Source organism: Bemisia tabaci, chromosome 7 (assembly GCF_918797505.1).
Source record: "Bemisia tabaci chromosome 7, PGI_BMITA_v3".
NCBI classification, from domain to species: Eukaryota; Metazoa; Arthropoda; class Insecta; order Hemiptera; family Aleyrodidae; genus Bemisia; species Bemisia tabaci.
In genome coordinates this window covers 37,794,123-37,809,971 of record NC_092799.1, presented here as the reverse complement: position 1 = coordinate 37,809,971, position 15,849 = coordinate 37,794,123, and the positions used below count along the sequence as shown (strand labels likewise).

The 15,849-nt window shown below is 39.3% G+C and overlaps 2 protein-coding genes across 3 annotated transcripts in view; one reads left to right on the top strand and one right to left on the bottom strand.

Moving 5' to 3' along the window:
- LOC109031431 (probable chitinase 10) overlaps window positions 1–12,407 on the top strand; it is a 43,045-nt gene extending 30,638 nt beyond the window's left edge. For both annotated transcript variants that reach the window (XM_072302868.1, XM_072302869.1), the window contains exons 5-9: window positions 4,493–4,631; window positions 5,271–5,401; window positions 6,190–6,375; window positions 10,460–10,591; window positions 12,103–12,407. In XM_072302868.1, coding sequence (XP_072158969.1) covers window positions 4,493–4,631; window positions 5,271–5,401; window positions 6,190–6,375; window positions 10,460–10,591; window positions 12,103–12,276 — 762 coding nt within the window. In that variant the 3' untranslated portion in view covers window positions 12,277–12,407. The remainder of the gene's footprint in view (window positions 1–4,492; window positions 4,632–5,270; window positions 5,402–6,189; window positions 6,376–10,459; window positions 10,592–12,102) is intronic.
- Window positions 1,137–3,038, bottom strand: LOC140225130 (uncharacterized). Its single transcript, XM_072302871.1, has 2 exons — window positions 1,970–3,038; window positions 1,137–1,583 (listed from the first exon to the last, which is right to left on the bottom strand). Exon 1 carries the CDS (start codon window positions 2,938–2,940, stop codon window positions 2,032–2,034), a length of 909 nt encoding a protein of 302 aa, XP_072158972.1. The 5' UTR covers window positions 2,941–3,038; the 3' UTR covers window positions 1,137–1,583; window positions 1,970–2,031.
- Window positions 12,408–15,849: the final 3,442 nt, after the last annotated feature.

Here is a 15,849-nt window from a genome sequence, read left to right as displayed (position 1 = left end):
TTTTTTTAGATACATACCAATTTAATGACAAGATCTTATAAGCTTGACGGAACTTTTACCCTTTTTGGGTTTTTGGTGGTTATACGAGTTATTTTTGAGTTTTTCTGCACATGCTCAGCACCATGAGCCTCCTATGAAAAGCGAGGATAATTGTTTTATAATGAATATTGATGAATAAGGATATTCATTACAAATTAAATTACCTCTTGATGTATATTTCTTCCCCTAATAGTGAAAAATATGTCCATCAAAATTTAAAAGACAGGGGGGGGGGGGGGGTGGATTGAATACAAGCACTCACAATAAATACTGCTAGTACTTACAGCTGCCAGCATATTTGTCCCCTTTTAACAGAGTTATGAAGAGATGCTGAAACAGATGTTTTAACAGATGCTGAAACTAGGAATGTGGCTTGAAAAACTAAAAAAAAAAAAAATTTACAGACGTGTTTCTCCTAGAAGGAATTATGTTGCATGCAAACCCTATGCTTATAGTTCCTTTTAGAATAAATGCATCCATATTTGCTCTATTTCAGTCTAAATGACATGCATTCAGAGTATCCAAAATATTTCGGTTACCTTCGAGTAACCTCTGCCTGACTCCGCACAGAATGACCTCAGAAGGAATTGGCTAGTCTATTTTTAAAAGAGTGTCCATCAAATCAAATTGATTTTTTACAACATTCAGAGGAGTTGACACTCTCAACAGAATCAGAAATCCTCTGCGAAATATTTGCGAGAAATTTTTCTGTCTCCACAATGTAAATGAGGAAATAGTTACCGAATTTTAATCGTAGATTCTCAAATCTCAAAGAAAACTAATCATGTGAATTCTTGGCTGTGCATATTGACGAATGAAGTCATTGAATGTCCATGAAGTCAGTGACCTTTGTAAAGCAAAAAAATACTTTAAAGATGAGCATGAGAGAATGCTCATATCAGGGTCCTTTTTCACTCAAAATGAAATGATAGTTCAATAAAAACAGATGTACCTACTTAAAATTCCTCGAATGACACATTATTGCTTTGATTCTCCCTTTAAAGTACGTCCACTAACTAATGTTCTACATCTACCTCTCAAATGAAAAACAGAGGGACAGTAGGTATAGTGAAGTTGAAAAACATTGCTCAAAAATCTGGACTTATACATTTTATTCATACAAATTTGGAGCGAAAGTAATGTACATCAATGAGTGGGTAAACACATTTTTGTCGCAAATACCGGATTACCTAGAGTTTTGTGAGCACAGAAATGTTTGATGGTACTCTCTGCGAGTGACTAAATTCTAAGATCCGTAGGAAAATCCTCCCCCTCCTCCATTTATAAAGATACCAACAGAAAAAGAAGCGAGTAATTTTATCTGCTAAACTTTTAAGTTTAAATAATGTAGTTAATAATACAATTTAAATAGCAAGCTCACATAATGCCTCATTGGGCAGTTCAAAACAAACTTTATTCTGACCTAGAGGACCCTCCGTGGTCGCACCTTGGGAATAACTACAGCTCAAAGATACAGCGAGAATACATTTATTTACCATCCGCGCGCTGGGCTCAAAGTTTACATGTACAGTTACCTAGAGTACCTGTATAGCGAGAGTATGGACAGATATGAAACTCCGAAAATCCATCAGGCCTTCACCGATGCTTCTGCGAATAAAGTTAGGACCCAGAAATGCAGCCAACCTATGAATTTCAATTATGCAGAATGATTTACTAATACTATTTTGTTACGAACCGTCGTTTATTAAGCACGTGTTTGACTCAGTTTTTGCATAAATTTACTCAATTTCGCGGAAGAACGCTCATTTCTGTACATTCTTGGCCATCATGGTTAGAATTGGAATCTGCAGACTGGCAGTGAAATTTTGTGCGTTAGAAGTTGGGTAGAAGGGTGGCTGCACTTTTGGGCCCTAAGCCCTCCATGAAGCGATCTGTCCATACTCTCGCTATACAGGTACTCTACAGTTACCTACTCAGCAGCATATTAAATCAAAATGAGTTATGCAACTTCAATTTTTATGCGTTGGGCATTCACAAGCCAGAATCAATTGACCGCATTTGGGGAAAAGAGTAGGGTGGTAGCGAGAAATCTGGCGGGGTGAAGCTAGTTAAAGATTTATTCTTACAAATATCCTGGATCGAGAGCCCCAACTTGAAAGTCACTTCGTTGTGCCATGATTTATTAAAGCCATGAGGAGTTACTACGTAAGGATGCCTTGAGCGCCAATTTTGCATTGCAGATTCGAAGGGAAGTTTTTTTCCTGAAATTTCCTCGGCGCAAATGGTCGTCATGAAAATATCCGATGCCAAGATGGTTCCGTCTGCCGTCTCCAGAGTATACTTTTCTTCCAACGTCACATGAACAGTGCCAACAACCAGTGATGTATTGCCAGTACTTGAGAGCACCATGTCCCCGGGCACAATATTGTGGGCAGAATTTATCAGTTTATCATTTCCTGAGTTTGAGAGCAAGACTACACCATGTTCCGAGGTTATTGTCACAGGTTTTACAGGCCCATCTGGTGAACTTTGAGTGGTAACCTGAACGAATTTGAAGGAGCCTTTTGAATGCAGGTTCCTGATAACTCGAGTCCAGCTTGGTTGATTATTTTTTAAAGTCAAGACTTGGTCATTCTCCTTCACCAAGCTTATCGGTTTCTCGACAATGACACCCCCGTCACGGACACTTATCATCGTGTCATTTGCGAAGCAGGCTGGAGGTACGAAAAATCCAAATGCGCAAGCAACCCCGCACATGGCTCCACAACCTGCGATGTCAAGTATTACACCATACGCCGCAGCAAATTTGAACGGTCCCATTTCACAGCAAACAACACAACAGGAGGCATAACATGCAGCACCTGCATGTGTATTATTGCATTGCTGGAAAAGCAAAATTATAAGAAGAATCCAGCATTTATTGGAGTATGAGTATGCCATTTTTCACCAGGGGCAAACCGAGGCGAGGAGAGAAATAAGAACGCACTGAGCAGACCACTCAACGACACTAACCACAAGGTCTACATCTTCTGCTGGTCATAGTTACACGCAGAGGGCAGAGAGTGTGGGATGGAGAGGAGAGGGGGGGAGGAGGGGAGATTTTGCTTTGCGATCAGGATGTATGTATGTACATTGTACATACCCATGTCACATGGGCCATGTGATATCAAGAGTCCATAGGTACTCTTTTACGAGTATCAAAATCGGTTTAATCAGTAATCGTTTCGGTGTTGCCGAATGTCAGTTATGAAATAAGAACATTTCCCTTCTCTTAAGCTCAGGAAACGATGTAGAGAGTAAAATTAAGCGCTCAGCCGATAGGCAGCGCTTTTTGATTTCGACTTGCCTCTAGAGTACTAGTATACTTGTGCTAATTCGTTTAAATGGCGCACCAGCTCATCGATGTGTAGGCTTTTGGGGGGGGGGGGGGTCCAGTTTTAAAATAAATAAAGCTGTGAAAACCGTATTTTACGTTTTAACGTAATGCGCAGGTAGTTTCGATCGTTTGTCTATAAGAAAATTTCTTAGCGGTCGAGTAATTCTTATCGAAATTGATCGTTGAACTCAGATGAAGCCTAAAAAACGCACCTGATGAGCTCAACGGTGACTATCATTTTCGGGAAACGAAAAAACGCGTTTACGGTTTCCTTGGTAACCTTTGTTTGCTGTCAGCTGATGTTTTATTTCCATTACCCAGCCAAGTCGACGGAGTTTATACTTCCTTTCTTCATCACTAAATACATTGACTAACACCTGAGCGCTTTTCTAATACCTACGACAGTATTAGAACTTTCCCGCTTGTTTTTTATTCAAACTGTCACCTCATTCACACTCTGATAAATGGACAGAGTTTAACAGAAAGGAACCAAGCCACATCAGCTATGCCAAGTTTAACTGGGCAATTAAATTTTCTACGAGAGAACATCTGTTCGGATTTCTTTGAAAATTTTAAGGAATTTGCTTCGCACCATGGAGAATCTTCACTGAAATTTGCACGAAAATCCGCACAACCGTTTTCATGTAAAAAATTAAATTGCCCAAATAAATTTGGCAATAGCTGATGTGGCTTGGTTCCTTTCTGTTTAACGCGGTCCAAATATTCTCAGCTGACTCGATTGCACTTGGAGAAATATATGAGGGGCTTGGAGAAAAAGCTTAGGGGCATGTAGTGCAGTTTTTGCTGTTTCGAGAAATACGTGTTTGAAGTTTCGAAAGTACGTAGACCCTTGTGGCGGAAAAGAGTTCGAAGTGACTTTTTGATGCTTAAAAATTGGAACTTGGGAGGGAATTTTTCACAGAATATGCATTGCGACTGGTTTTACTTGAAATTATTAATATCTCAATTTTTCGATAACTGCTCTTATGTGCCTTGTCCTCCAAGCCCCTCCATTGCCGTTTGGGTTAACAAACTTGTGTGGTATGATAGGTGCTCATTCAGTGGTCCTTTTCGTTGCTGGAGCTTTATTTTTAAGGGATTCCTGGCTTGTTTCAGGGATCCGACTGCACAAAAGGCAGTGTCGACGAGAGAACCGGATACGGCGAGTTGATGAAGCAACTGAGCGAAGCCTTAAAACCCAAAAGCTTTCTTTTAGCAGCAGGCATCTCCCCCAAGATTGACGTTATCGACAAAGGTCTGTATCCACTACGAAAGTCAAATTGAAAATTCTTCTACTACTTTTTCAACTTCTTTCATGTCATGCCATTTCAGTTTTTGGGTCATTAGTTACGTTTTAACGTTTAAATTAAAGCGATGGAACTCAAGTTCTAACTTCCTAAGGTCTGAAACGAGTTTCGGGTTTAAGAAGTGCAGGGGCCCTGTACGAATTATTGTTATTTTCCACCACGTAAACAGGAGATCCACGGGTGTATTTTCATGCCTCAGATTGATAACTTGTGGTCCCCCAAAAAATTTAGGCTATCATTGGCTGTCCGTCATTAGAAATATCTTGCTCTTGCAAGCATTGATCTTGACTTTGAAGCAATGCGAAATTCGCTGTCAGTAGTGCATCATACAAAATGTCTCCGCATCCAACTTCACACTAAAAAATTAGCACTAACAGAACTTTAAACTAATTTATGTGAGCATTTCATGCATTATCTTTCTTTAAAAGAATGTTGAGCATCGGAAAGCAGCGAGAAGAATAAAATAGTTTATGATGGACCTGTCTAGCGTCCATGGTTTAATGGTCATTTACCTGAGTCTCAAGCTTTTAGCTAACAGCTAAACCTTTTGGAGTGCTTTAACAAATTCTCTCATCTTTACATTCTAGCGTACAACGTTCAAGTTTTGACGAAATACTTAGATTTTGTGCTCGTGGAAGGATACAAATACAACCAAGGATATTCGAAAGTTTTCGAAACCCAATTCTACAATGTCAACACCACGACTGAACCCAGCGTCGTAAGTATATGTGATATTTTATTACCTGCATTTCTCAGAATTTATCTACACCAGATGAGCCTCAACACTTTTAGAGTCAGAAAGAGATCATCACCTTGATTCTTAAATGATATATAGTTTCAATGCAAAAATGAAGTTAAAAAACTTATGTCCTTTATGAAAACGCTACAGCATATTTTGAGAGGAATCCAGATCTCCTCAAAACATTTATCTAAATGTCTGGCTACTAGATTGCCGAAGGATCAGGTATAATCACGATTTTGTGTTCGATAACATTGCAATACATCGCCGTCGATAAAATCGCGATTTTATTGAAAATTTTTGTGCTGAAATCGCATTTTATCGCAATTTTCATCCGAAAATATTGCAATAAATCGACGTTGATAAATTCGCGATACATTTCCCGATCAAATAGCAACTCATCGCGATCACTGCTCCTTGGGTAAGTGCATTTCGATGTTGCTAAATTTCCGCTATCAAATTGCACTTTGAATAGGCAAATCTTACAGTTATTTCTGCCTAGAAATTTCCCTGATTTTCCTTCCGATCTCACGTAAAAGTCAGGAACATTTCGGACAAAAACTGCACACGTACATTTTTGCGAAATATTCAATTATTTGAGTCAATTTTGCAACCCAGGAATGGAGTTACGTTCCTACGTTCGTTGACGATAAGATCCTTTTTCTCGCAACTTTTGGAAACTGAGCCCCACGGCAACTTCTAAATCGATTGGTATTATATAAAAAAAAAAAAAAAAAACCTTCTAAATCGAAATGTCGAAATTTCAGGTGAACACCATCATGCAGTTGCACACCAAAGGCGTCCCCCTCAAGAAGCAAGTCCTTGGCATTAGCTTGGCTGGAAACTCATACGTTCTTGCGGCCGCTGACAAGCATGGCTACGGTGTCGCTGCCACCGGCCCTGGTGCTGCAGCTGAGTTCACCAAGCTTCCCGGTGTCATGGGCTACTTCGAGGTTTGTACAAAATACATTGATTTTAACCTCTTATCTGATCCATAATCAAGGATCTTTTAGTTTTTGTTTGACCCTAAAAACATGACCATGCACTGAAAAAAAATCTCTGTGTATTTACTAAGAAAAGGGTAAAATTACCAAGAATTCAGGGTTCTATTTGATCCCAGTTTTTTTTTTGGTAAAATTACCATTTATGGAATTATTTATGAAATCGTTCATGCTTAGTAACACCATTTAGCGAAAACTTTAGCCAAAGCTTTAGCGTTTAAAATGTTTATAAAATAAATAAAGCAGTGATAACCATAACACCTTGGCTAAAATCCTTTTCTTTCTCATTTATGGAATTGGTAATTTTACTGAGAAATCTCGGTAAAATTATTGAACTTTCTCGGTAATTTCACTGGACCTTGGTAAAAACGCCAATATTTTTTATCGACTGTGGTAGAATTACCGAGATAAAATGGCAAAGTAACCGAGAATTGATTACCAATAAAAGTGGTATTCTTACCCGGAAAAAACAGTAAAAATACCGGTTTTTAGGTAAGCTTACCAGTCTCTTTTGGTAAAATTACCAATAATTGGTAAAAAAAGTGAGATTGAAAAGGTACCAACGGACCTTCGTAATGATGCCGAGAATTTTTTTTCAGTGTGGAAATGGAGGTTTTGGAGCCCCCCCCCCCCCCTCCCCCAAATGTCCAACAACATTTCAGACCCTGAAAGTCGCGGGCTGCAATTAGGTGGTCCAATCGTGCGTTCAATTAATCTTATTTCACTCCCATTAGATTAATCAACGCACAGTGGATTGGGACAATAGGAGAGGTCGGACAAAAATTTGAAACTTCAATAGTTCATAACTCCTTTTATACAAAATTGTGAGGTTCTGAAAGTGGTTCCATTGGTCTCCTCGTGAATTATCTTCCAGAAGCACCCCTTTAAATTTAAATGGACCACTAGACAAGGTAAGAATTTAAGCAATTTGATACATGTTTCTTAACCAGAATTTCACGTAAAACACGATTCACACAACGATAATTACTGAAACCAACTCCTAAGGAAGATATTAACGTTTTTATTTCACATTGGTTACGAGGAATTTGAATCACAATAAACTCAAAGCTCTACGTTAGTCAAATCGCGCACTACAACGGTTTCAGCAAGCGTCTCAATCGAGCAATGTTCATTTCCCACCACGTGTTCTTCAAACTATTAGCACTTTGTTATAGCTGAGCCAAAGCGTCAAGATCGAGATTGCCAGATTTTTATATCGCAGAGACTGTCATGATAATGTTTAGCGCGCGATGTGAATCACGTAGAGCATTGAGTTTTCATGAGCGGGTGGTTTGAATTCACGCATCAAGAAACATTAAATATCTTCGTAAGGAATTGATTTCGGTAATTTTTGTTGTGCGCATCGTGTTCTACGTGAAATTTTAATTAAAAAACATGTATCAGAATGCTGAAATTCGTACCTTGTCTAGTGGTCCATTGTGACGAGATAAACATCAAGATTTGCAGTTTTAGTGAAAAATTTTACGTCCGACCTCTCTGATTCACTTAGTCCACTCGGCAACGAGAGAATCGTGCACGACGTCATGTTATGCAGTCGGTGCGGTATGGACATCTACAAAGAATGCCGGAGGTGAGATTGCCCGAACAAGTTTCGGGTGGAGTACGTACCTGAGGGGCGTCCCATGAAGGGATGGCGGCAGGACGTTGAGGGAGAGATGTTGCATTGTCACGTGTCCGATAACCCTCAAAAAGATGGGCTCATGTGGCGTTTGGGTGTCGCAAAACGCCAGGGTACGTTGTAGGGGTGACTGTTAATTGTGTGTCAGATTGATCAAACCTGGCGAAATGAATGTCTACATCATCCATCGCAAAATGCATATCTGCAGTATTGAATGCAGAATTTGCAAGTGTTTAAAATTTGATGAATTCCGCGTTTTAGTGGAAACCACCGCGAGTGAACTGAACACGAGGATACCCTTGGTTCATAAATTGGATAAATTACAGAAGGAGTTGTGACAAAATTATCTGATCAACTAAAATACATGTGTTTAAATGGGAAGTGCCGCCAGATGACGTCACTAGGCGGTGCATTTTTTCACTTTTAACTCTATTTTGATACTATTTCCCATGCCAGAGCAAAACTGAGAAAAAGTACTGCAAAATCAGCTCTTTAAGCACTCTCAGATGCGGCAATAACAAATTTGCGTGAAAATTCTCCATTGAAACAGATAAAAAGTCTCCAAAGAGTGCATAGAGTGTTTTTCCTTTTCTAGTTATGAGGTTTTACGTCCTAGACTTCTCTTATCAAGAAAGATTTTTATATTTTCAAGTGTTTGCACATGATTAAAATGTCTTCTATCGTTCAGCAAACTAAATTTTATTCCTAAGGAGGAAGCCTTCTCCTCTAGCACATGCGCGATTACAAACGAGTAAAATGAGGGTGCATGGTTGCATGCCCTTATTTTGTGAGGCTAATATTAGGTAAACCTTAGAGCCTCGTATTGTCACGTTCCATTAAGACTCAAGAGTATCTGGTGTATGCAATTCAGTGGCTTTTGATTACGTAAAAGAGTTAGTAAAAACGCACGTTGGCTGCACCAACTTTCCGTCTAAATTATTCAGTTGACCAGTCATTATTCTGCAGAATGCTGATGTTCCTGGATTTGTCAGAGAATCACAGTCTGAATTCTTTGATTTCGCAGCCAATATAATTGACCTTATTTGGGAACTTTTGGAAAATAATTCACAAATCTGGAAGAAGACAAATCAGTAAACGGATTGTCACGAATTTGATAAAATAGAGCAAATAAGGAAGTGCACCCATTCAATCACTTACTGAAATAGTCAGTGTCTCGTGGAAACTGGAAAGCTGAAATAGCAAGCGTCCCGTTTAAGGGTTGCGTCCTATCTAAGTTGCCAGCATCACTGTTAGCGCACTCTATCGACCTACTTTGAAGTTGGAAGCTCCACATCCTACGATACACCGACAGAGTGCGGAGATAATATACTCAAACGTTCCCACTGAAATAACCCTCAACTTTCGAAGTTGCGCCTTTGTTTTTTTCGTCGTCTTTCTTCTCTGTTGGTAATTGAGCAATGAAGTTTTATGATTGAGCAAATGTTTAAATGCAAATTCACCGTAGCCTAGAAAGATTGGGCTCACGTTTTTCTACATAAGAATATCATCATTCCGCTGTTCTATGAAAACACACTGTATGAACGTTTCGTCGCCGCAAAATTTCCCCGGATAAAATATTCGCTCTTGCGGGACGAAGTGAGTATTTAGCCGTTAAACTTTCAGCTACTTTACGTTAATAATTGCGAGAAAGAATCTCCAAAAATTTGGAATAAAAACATGTATTTGTAAGCTCCCTTGTAAATTCGTTTTTTTATCAGAGGAGATTTGGTAGCGTCTAAAGGCTCGCACATAACGTTCTTCAATGGTAGTGCAGCATTTTATTTCCATTATGAAAACCAGTCATTAATTAAGTGAAAAAGTACGTTACACCGCGTGATTACGACTAGAAGAAAAATGGTCACTTAAGGTGTGTATGATGGAGGTATGATGGAGGCTTTCAAGACGAAGCTGTCAATAGAGAATTTGCAGGTGTCTGAAATTTGATGAATTTCGTGTTCAAGTGGAAACTACTGAGTGAACTGAACACGAGGATACCCTTGGTTCATGAATTGAACCATTATTAGAGAAGATTTGACAAAATGATGTAATCTGCCACATGACATGTGTTTCGATGGGGAATGCCGCCAGATGACGTCACTGGGCGGTGCATTTTCTCACTTTTAAATCTATTTTTATACTTTTTCCCACAGCAGAAAAAAAGTACGTAAAACATTGTGAAATCAGCTCTTTAAGCACTTTCAGACGAAGCAATAAAACATTTGGATGCAAATTCTCCATTCATTTGTTTATCATCTAGACGACCCATGAATGATTCAGAAATCGGACGCTGTAGTTTTTAAGAGATCATAAATTTTTGTGGGACTTCAGTTCTTTCCTGACACTTTTTCTGGAACGTAAAAGTAGATATACTCACGAGTGATGCCGTTTTATTCACAGATCTGCAACAATGTAGTAAACAAAGGCTGGAAAGTAGTCCACGAACGCAAGAACACCGTTAAGCTCAACCCGTACGCGTTCAAGGGAAACCAATTGGTAACCTATGAAGACACCACTGACTTGCTCAGGAAGGTGAGTAATTTTAAAAATGATCGAAAAATTAATTATTGAGTTAATTCATCAAACACCTCCACCGTTGAAGGAGAGTGTTGGAATTAATCAAATGAAAATTGACCGAGGAAAACCCATCAAATCCATTTAATTACTTTGATTAATCTCGGTACGGATTTTTAGAAGAGTAAATTAATCTTTTAGAAATAAGACCTACAAATTCAGTAGATTAATCTCTTACTGTAGCTCAGTGAAATGTGGCTTCCCCCTCAGCAGGTCAATATACGCGTTTAATTAAAAACTAAAAGTGCGGTGCAAATAGGTACCAATGCAAAAATTAACATCCGAAAATTTTTAATTTTAATAGGATGGGCACGAGGCATTGAAATATTTATGAGGAAAAAAACAAGATTTTTAAGAGCTCTAACTAATTAGAGTTTGGCGCTAAATGAGAGTCGGAGTAAAATGCAGTTATATTGTCTCTGTTTCCATCCGGCCAAATAATATCGATCCATATTTTTTTATTCTAGAACTATTGAGCCTTGAAGTCAACTTGACTGATCGAGCGCTTATTTTGGAGTGAAGAAACTCCTCATTGGAAACCTCCCAGACTTTGCTCAGTCCGAGTAAAAGATGAATTTACATTGGATCGACGCAATTTGTTAAGACACGCGCAATGATGGAACTGAAATGAGAAAAAAAAACTCCCTCTCTTATCAGTTGCTTACGGGCACCGTATCACATGATATGTCGTTGATTCCCTTTTTCGTTATTTGCTCTCCTATTATTTGTATCGAGTAGATTTGTGAAGGGTCTCAATTGGATCACATTTTGAAATAAGGAACCATTATCTCTGGCTCTTCTAGAAAAGCATCTTTCTACACAGGGAAACCAATGGCAGATAGGTATGTTGTTCCTTAATTGAGCCGAAAATAGTGGTACCTTATTGCAAAATGTGATCCAATTATCCGCGGTAGTTAAGACCGGAAGTATCGCAGTTAATTAAAAATAACTGTTGAAAATTAATTTAAATAATTTACTTTTGATACAAGATTCAAAAAAAGAAACTTAAAAAGCAGTTCGACTGATTTTGGTGAATGCTGGATGTTTCTTGGTAAATTCTTCTAATGGTGTGCGTTCGCGTGCATTGGAGTGTCGCATGTGTTGCCTATCGCTTAATCGAAGGGGTTCTTCCTTTTGAAATTCATTGCTATATGATTGAATTTAATTGCTACTTGCCTTCGCCGTGCAAATTGTTAATCTTCCATCTGATCGACTGATGTATCTACGTCATTTGAAAAAAATAACCATCATCACTTGCTCGCCCATAGAAGGAATTATCAGCGTAAGGAATTTAGATGCAACAAAATGCAATGTTATTGCAGTATTTTCGTTGCGAAGGTCTGCTCGGGCTTTTCAGCACGACGTGCAGTCTCGCAGTTTTTTTTGCCGCAGCAAACCTGTATCCACGTCGATATTAAGGTTGAACGACTAAAAATTCAGGGTCAGTGAGACGTTGTTTGCTTTTTCAGGGTAAATTCATCAAGGACCAAAAGATGTTGGGAGCCGCCGTCTGGTCGGCTGACTTGGACGACATCAGGAACATCTGCAAGTGCGGGAACTTCCCCATGCTGAGAGCCCTGAATCAGGAACTCAGGGGAGAGACCGTCGTCCCTGGCAAGAAAATGTGGGAGAACTGTGCATAGTGATCACGTCGAACATGTCCTCATCGCATCTCAGATTCTTACTTAACTTCTCGTTCTTTTTCCTATTTCTTATTTCCAGTTGTTTTAATGTTTGATATAGTTTAATAAATTCTGCTCATTTAATTCTTAAACGGACGACTGTTGATTTCCCTGCATCCCATGCGCGAAAAGTATCCCATGTCGACGATGACTGGAGGGTCATTATGAGTTGGTCTGACGTGGAATTTATCGAGCGTCGACGTTCAACGTCGCAACGCTTGAGATGCCATCTATCGGAAAAGCGAAAAAACATGACCGAGACAATCGTGTACCGACGCCAATAAATGCTGTGAATTAACTCATCAACTGAGATATGTCCCGCGCACGCGCTGATGAGTATACTCGTTGAATGAGGCGAATGGGTTGATGAGCCCGAGACCAATGTACAAAATCAACTGAAAATGTGACTGAGGCTGCAAAAACATAAAATAAAAAAACCCGGACAGCCGTCGAAACAGCACCTTGATAAAGCCGCGTAATCACTCGGATGTCTCTGAGTAGGCGCGAACTCCACAATGGCAAACTTTTTAAAATTTCAAAATGCCCGGTAAGATTTTGTAATTTTTAATGGAGTACATAGACATAGAGTCGTAATGTAAATGGGTGAGCTGGTGTCTTTTTTAAGCATTTTTTGTTATTTGTGTTGCTAAATGTGAAACTCCTGTAGGCTGCTCCGATATCAATATCTAATGCATAAGTTTTTAAGTTAAGGTCTCTGTCCTCTTGGAAGATAATAGATTTAGATTTTAGATGTAAACAAGTTTATTTTTGCTGGCAATAATAGGACCAACCGGTCCCGTCTTCCTTTTGGCCAGCGTAGCACACAAGAAAAAGAAGGTACTTTGGATAAGAACACAGATTAAGTATTAATAATAGGACGTATTTCTGCCAAACGGAACTATGTGCATTAAGACATGGTCCTGAGACCCTTAAGAATATATGCGTAACAGGGCTCATGCCATAATGCACATAGTTCCGATATTTGCGATATATCGATTGTTATGCCATTTAAACCTATGGAAAAGGATCGATAAACAGGGTGGGGGATAACAGGGGGGGGGGAACACCTAATTAATCGATTCTTTACCATAGGTTTAAATGACATAACAATCGATACATCGCAATTCACGCCACGCTACTGGTATGAGATTTACAATGTTGCTCAGATTGTGCAATTTTTTATAGCGTTTGTGGCAGATAAAATTTATTCACAGTTGACTTACTTCCTTACGATAGTGAGGAAAATCTCGGAGCAGATTCAGGGAAAAATTCATAGCAGAACTTTTGGATAAGTCACTTACAACCAAAACAACTAAGTTGCGCGCACAATCTTAGGAGCATTAAAAGTCTCATACGTCCTTTGACCTAAAAATTCCTGAATCATGTGCTTACATGATTGGCTGGTTGCTAAATACATTTAGTTAAAGATGCTTCAACGGAAAAGGTAGGTGCGGTGGAAAGGTTTGACTGTCTAGGTTTAAAAAGTCCTTATTAATACCCGATTTGTTGCCACTAAACCGTTTGCTGCAAACGATGCCAATTATTTTTTGTTCGTTGAAATCTAAGTTTCAGAGCAACGAGACAATTAAAGTATGACATTATATATCACGCAATTACTTGGGCGAAAAGCGACGGCACTCGCCGAGCGATTATGAGGGCGCAGTCACAGTGCCAGTGTTTCACAATCGTATACAATTTGAGATATCTCCTTTCTACATCCCCACCTAAATCATACTAACACATCCCTTGGTGTGTGAGGGCTTATATTTTCACCCGGAAGATTCTAACTTTCTGAGAATAGCTTGTGTCTCTCATGCATTTGTACGTTTGAATAAGAAGTATATTTATTTCGTTTAATGATGATTGATGAGTAACTCTTCAACTAAAGTAGAGAGTACGGACTTACCGAAATATGTAGCTCTTGGGGCCCAAAAAGGCAAAGTAGCCAACCTTGTAACACAGAAAACGCCAGAAAAATAATGCTGCCAATCTTCACATTCCAATATGAAACCAAGATGTCCAAGAATGTACATAAATGAGCGTGCTTTTGCAATAATTAGTAGAAATACAAACCCTCTTACATGCGATGAACCTAATATTACCACCAAAATTCTAAAACTCTTCACCTCTCTTAATTTAAAAATCTAAATTTTCGTTTATACTCCTATTTTCAAAATTATCTGTAAAGACGTTAATAGCCTGAGCCGCTGAATGTCTTAAAATTATAATAACTAACTAAATGTATGCAAAGACTATGTCAAATGCGTGCTTTACAAACGACGAGTCGTAAAAATTGTAATACTAAATCACTATGGATAATAATTTGAATTCATAGATTCGGCTGCCCTTTCGGGCCCACAGAGCTACTTTTGAACAGATGATTTGCCCATCGACGACTGATAGATATCGGAGAGTGCATTTTCACGCAGGCAAATTTTTGAATGTTAGGTCAGGTTTGCTCAAATATCGCTCACTATTATTTTATAACCTAACCTAACCTAACCTAACCTAACCTAACCTAACCTAACCTAACCTAACCTAACCTAACCTAACCTAACCTAATCAATTATAAATTTTCATCATGAAACGAAGCTGAGTGTTGACTTCTGAACGTAAAATTTCACTAGAGGAAGGATAGAAATTCAGGCTCTGTTAAAGGTACACTCAAAAAACAAGTATGGGAAGAGTGCCTTGCCGGCCGAGTTATGGATTATGAAGCCATAAAATATAGTTCGTGAAGCCATGCTTATACAGGGTTATTCAAAAGTCACGTACCACCGGCCATAACTTTAGTTCTAATTATGATATCGACTTGCGGTTTGAAACGTTTCTCCTCATATCGAGGGGGAAACTTTTTTAGGTACTTTCCAGTTTTTGATTCCCTCGGGGGGCAGGGGGTGGGTGGCAACTCAAAAATTTCAAATGGCCATCCCCCTTATGGCCAGAGGTGCGTGATTTTCGAATAACCCTGTAGGTTCACGACCAATAAAGTATGGCTCAGAAAGCCATACTGTAGACGGTAAGTCACTTACGTTAGAAATTATGGATCTCCGAGCCATTTTTCATGGGTCCCAGAGTCATACCTTTTTTTGAGTGTTTTGTTTCCGGATGGACAGTATCTCAAGGCAATCCCTCGGATGTTTCTTCACTTGCCTCGACGTCAAGAGAGATAGACGTTCGCAATGCTTCCGTTGGATTCGAACGATGCAATCTGAGTTGCAGCGGGCTCCCGTTGAACATGCATTCCTCGCATTTTTCAAACACGCGGGTTTCCCTCGCGAAGTGCAGCGCTCAGGTATTTAAGGCCCTCATTTCGGTATTTCAGGTCGCAACTCAATGCAGACGATCCTTATCTCGGTGGATTTATTTTCTGTCCTTTGTATCCCTGTTTTCTTCCAGGGCCCGCGCTTCCCCGCCCGCGAGGAAAATCACTATCTCGCTAATAAACGTAACCTGAATAATGGTCTGTCAAGGTTTATTAATTCATCTGATTCAGCAATTGCCGCCGCGGTTACCAGTCGCCGGTAAAAAGCT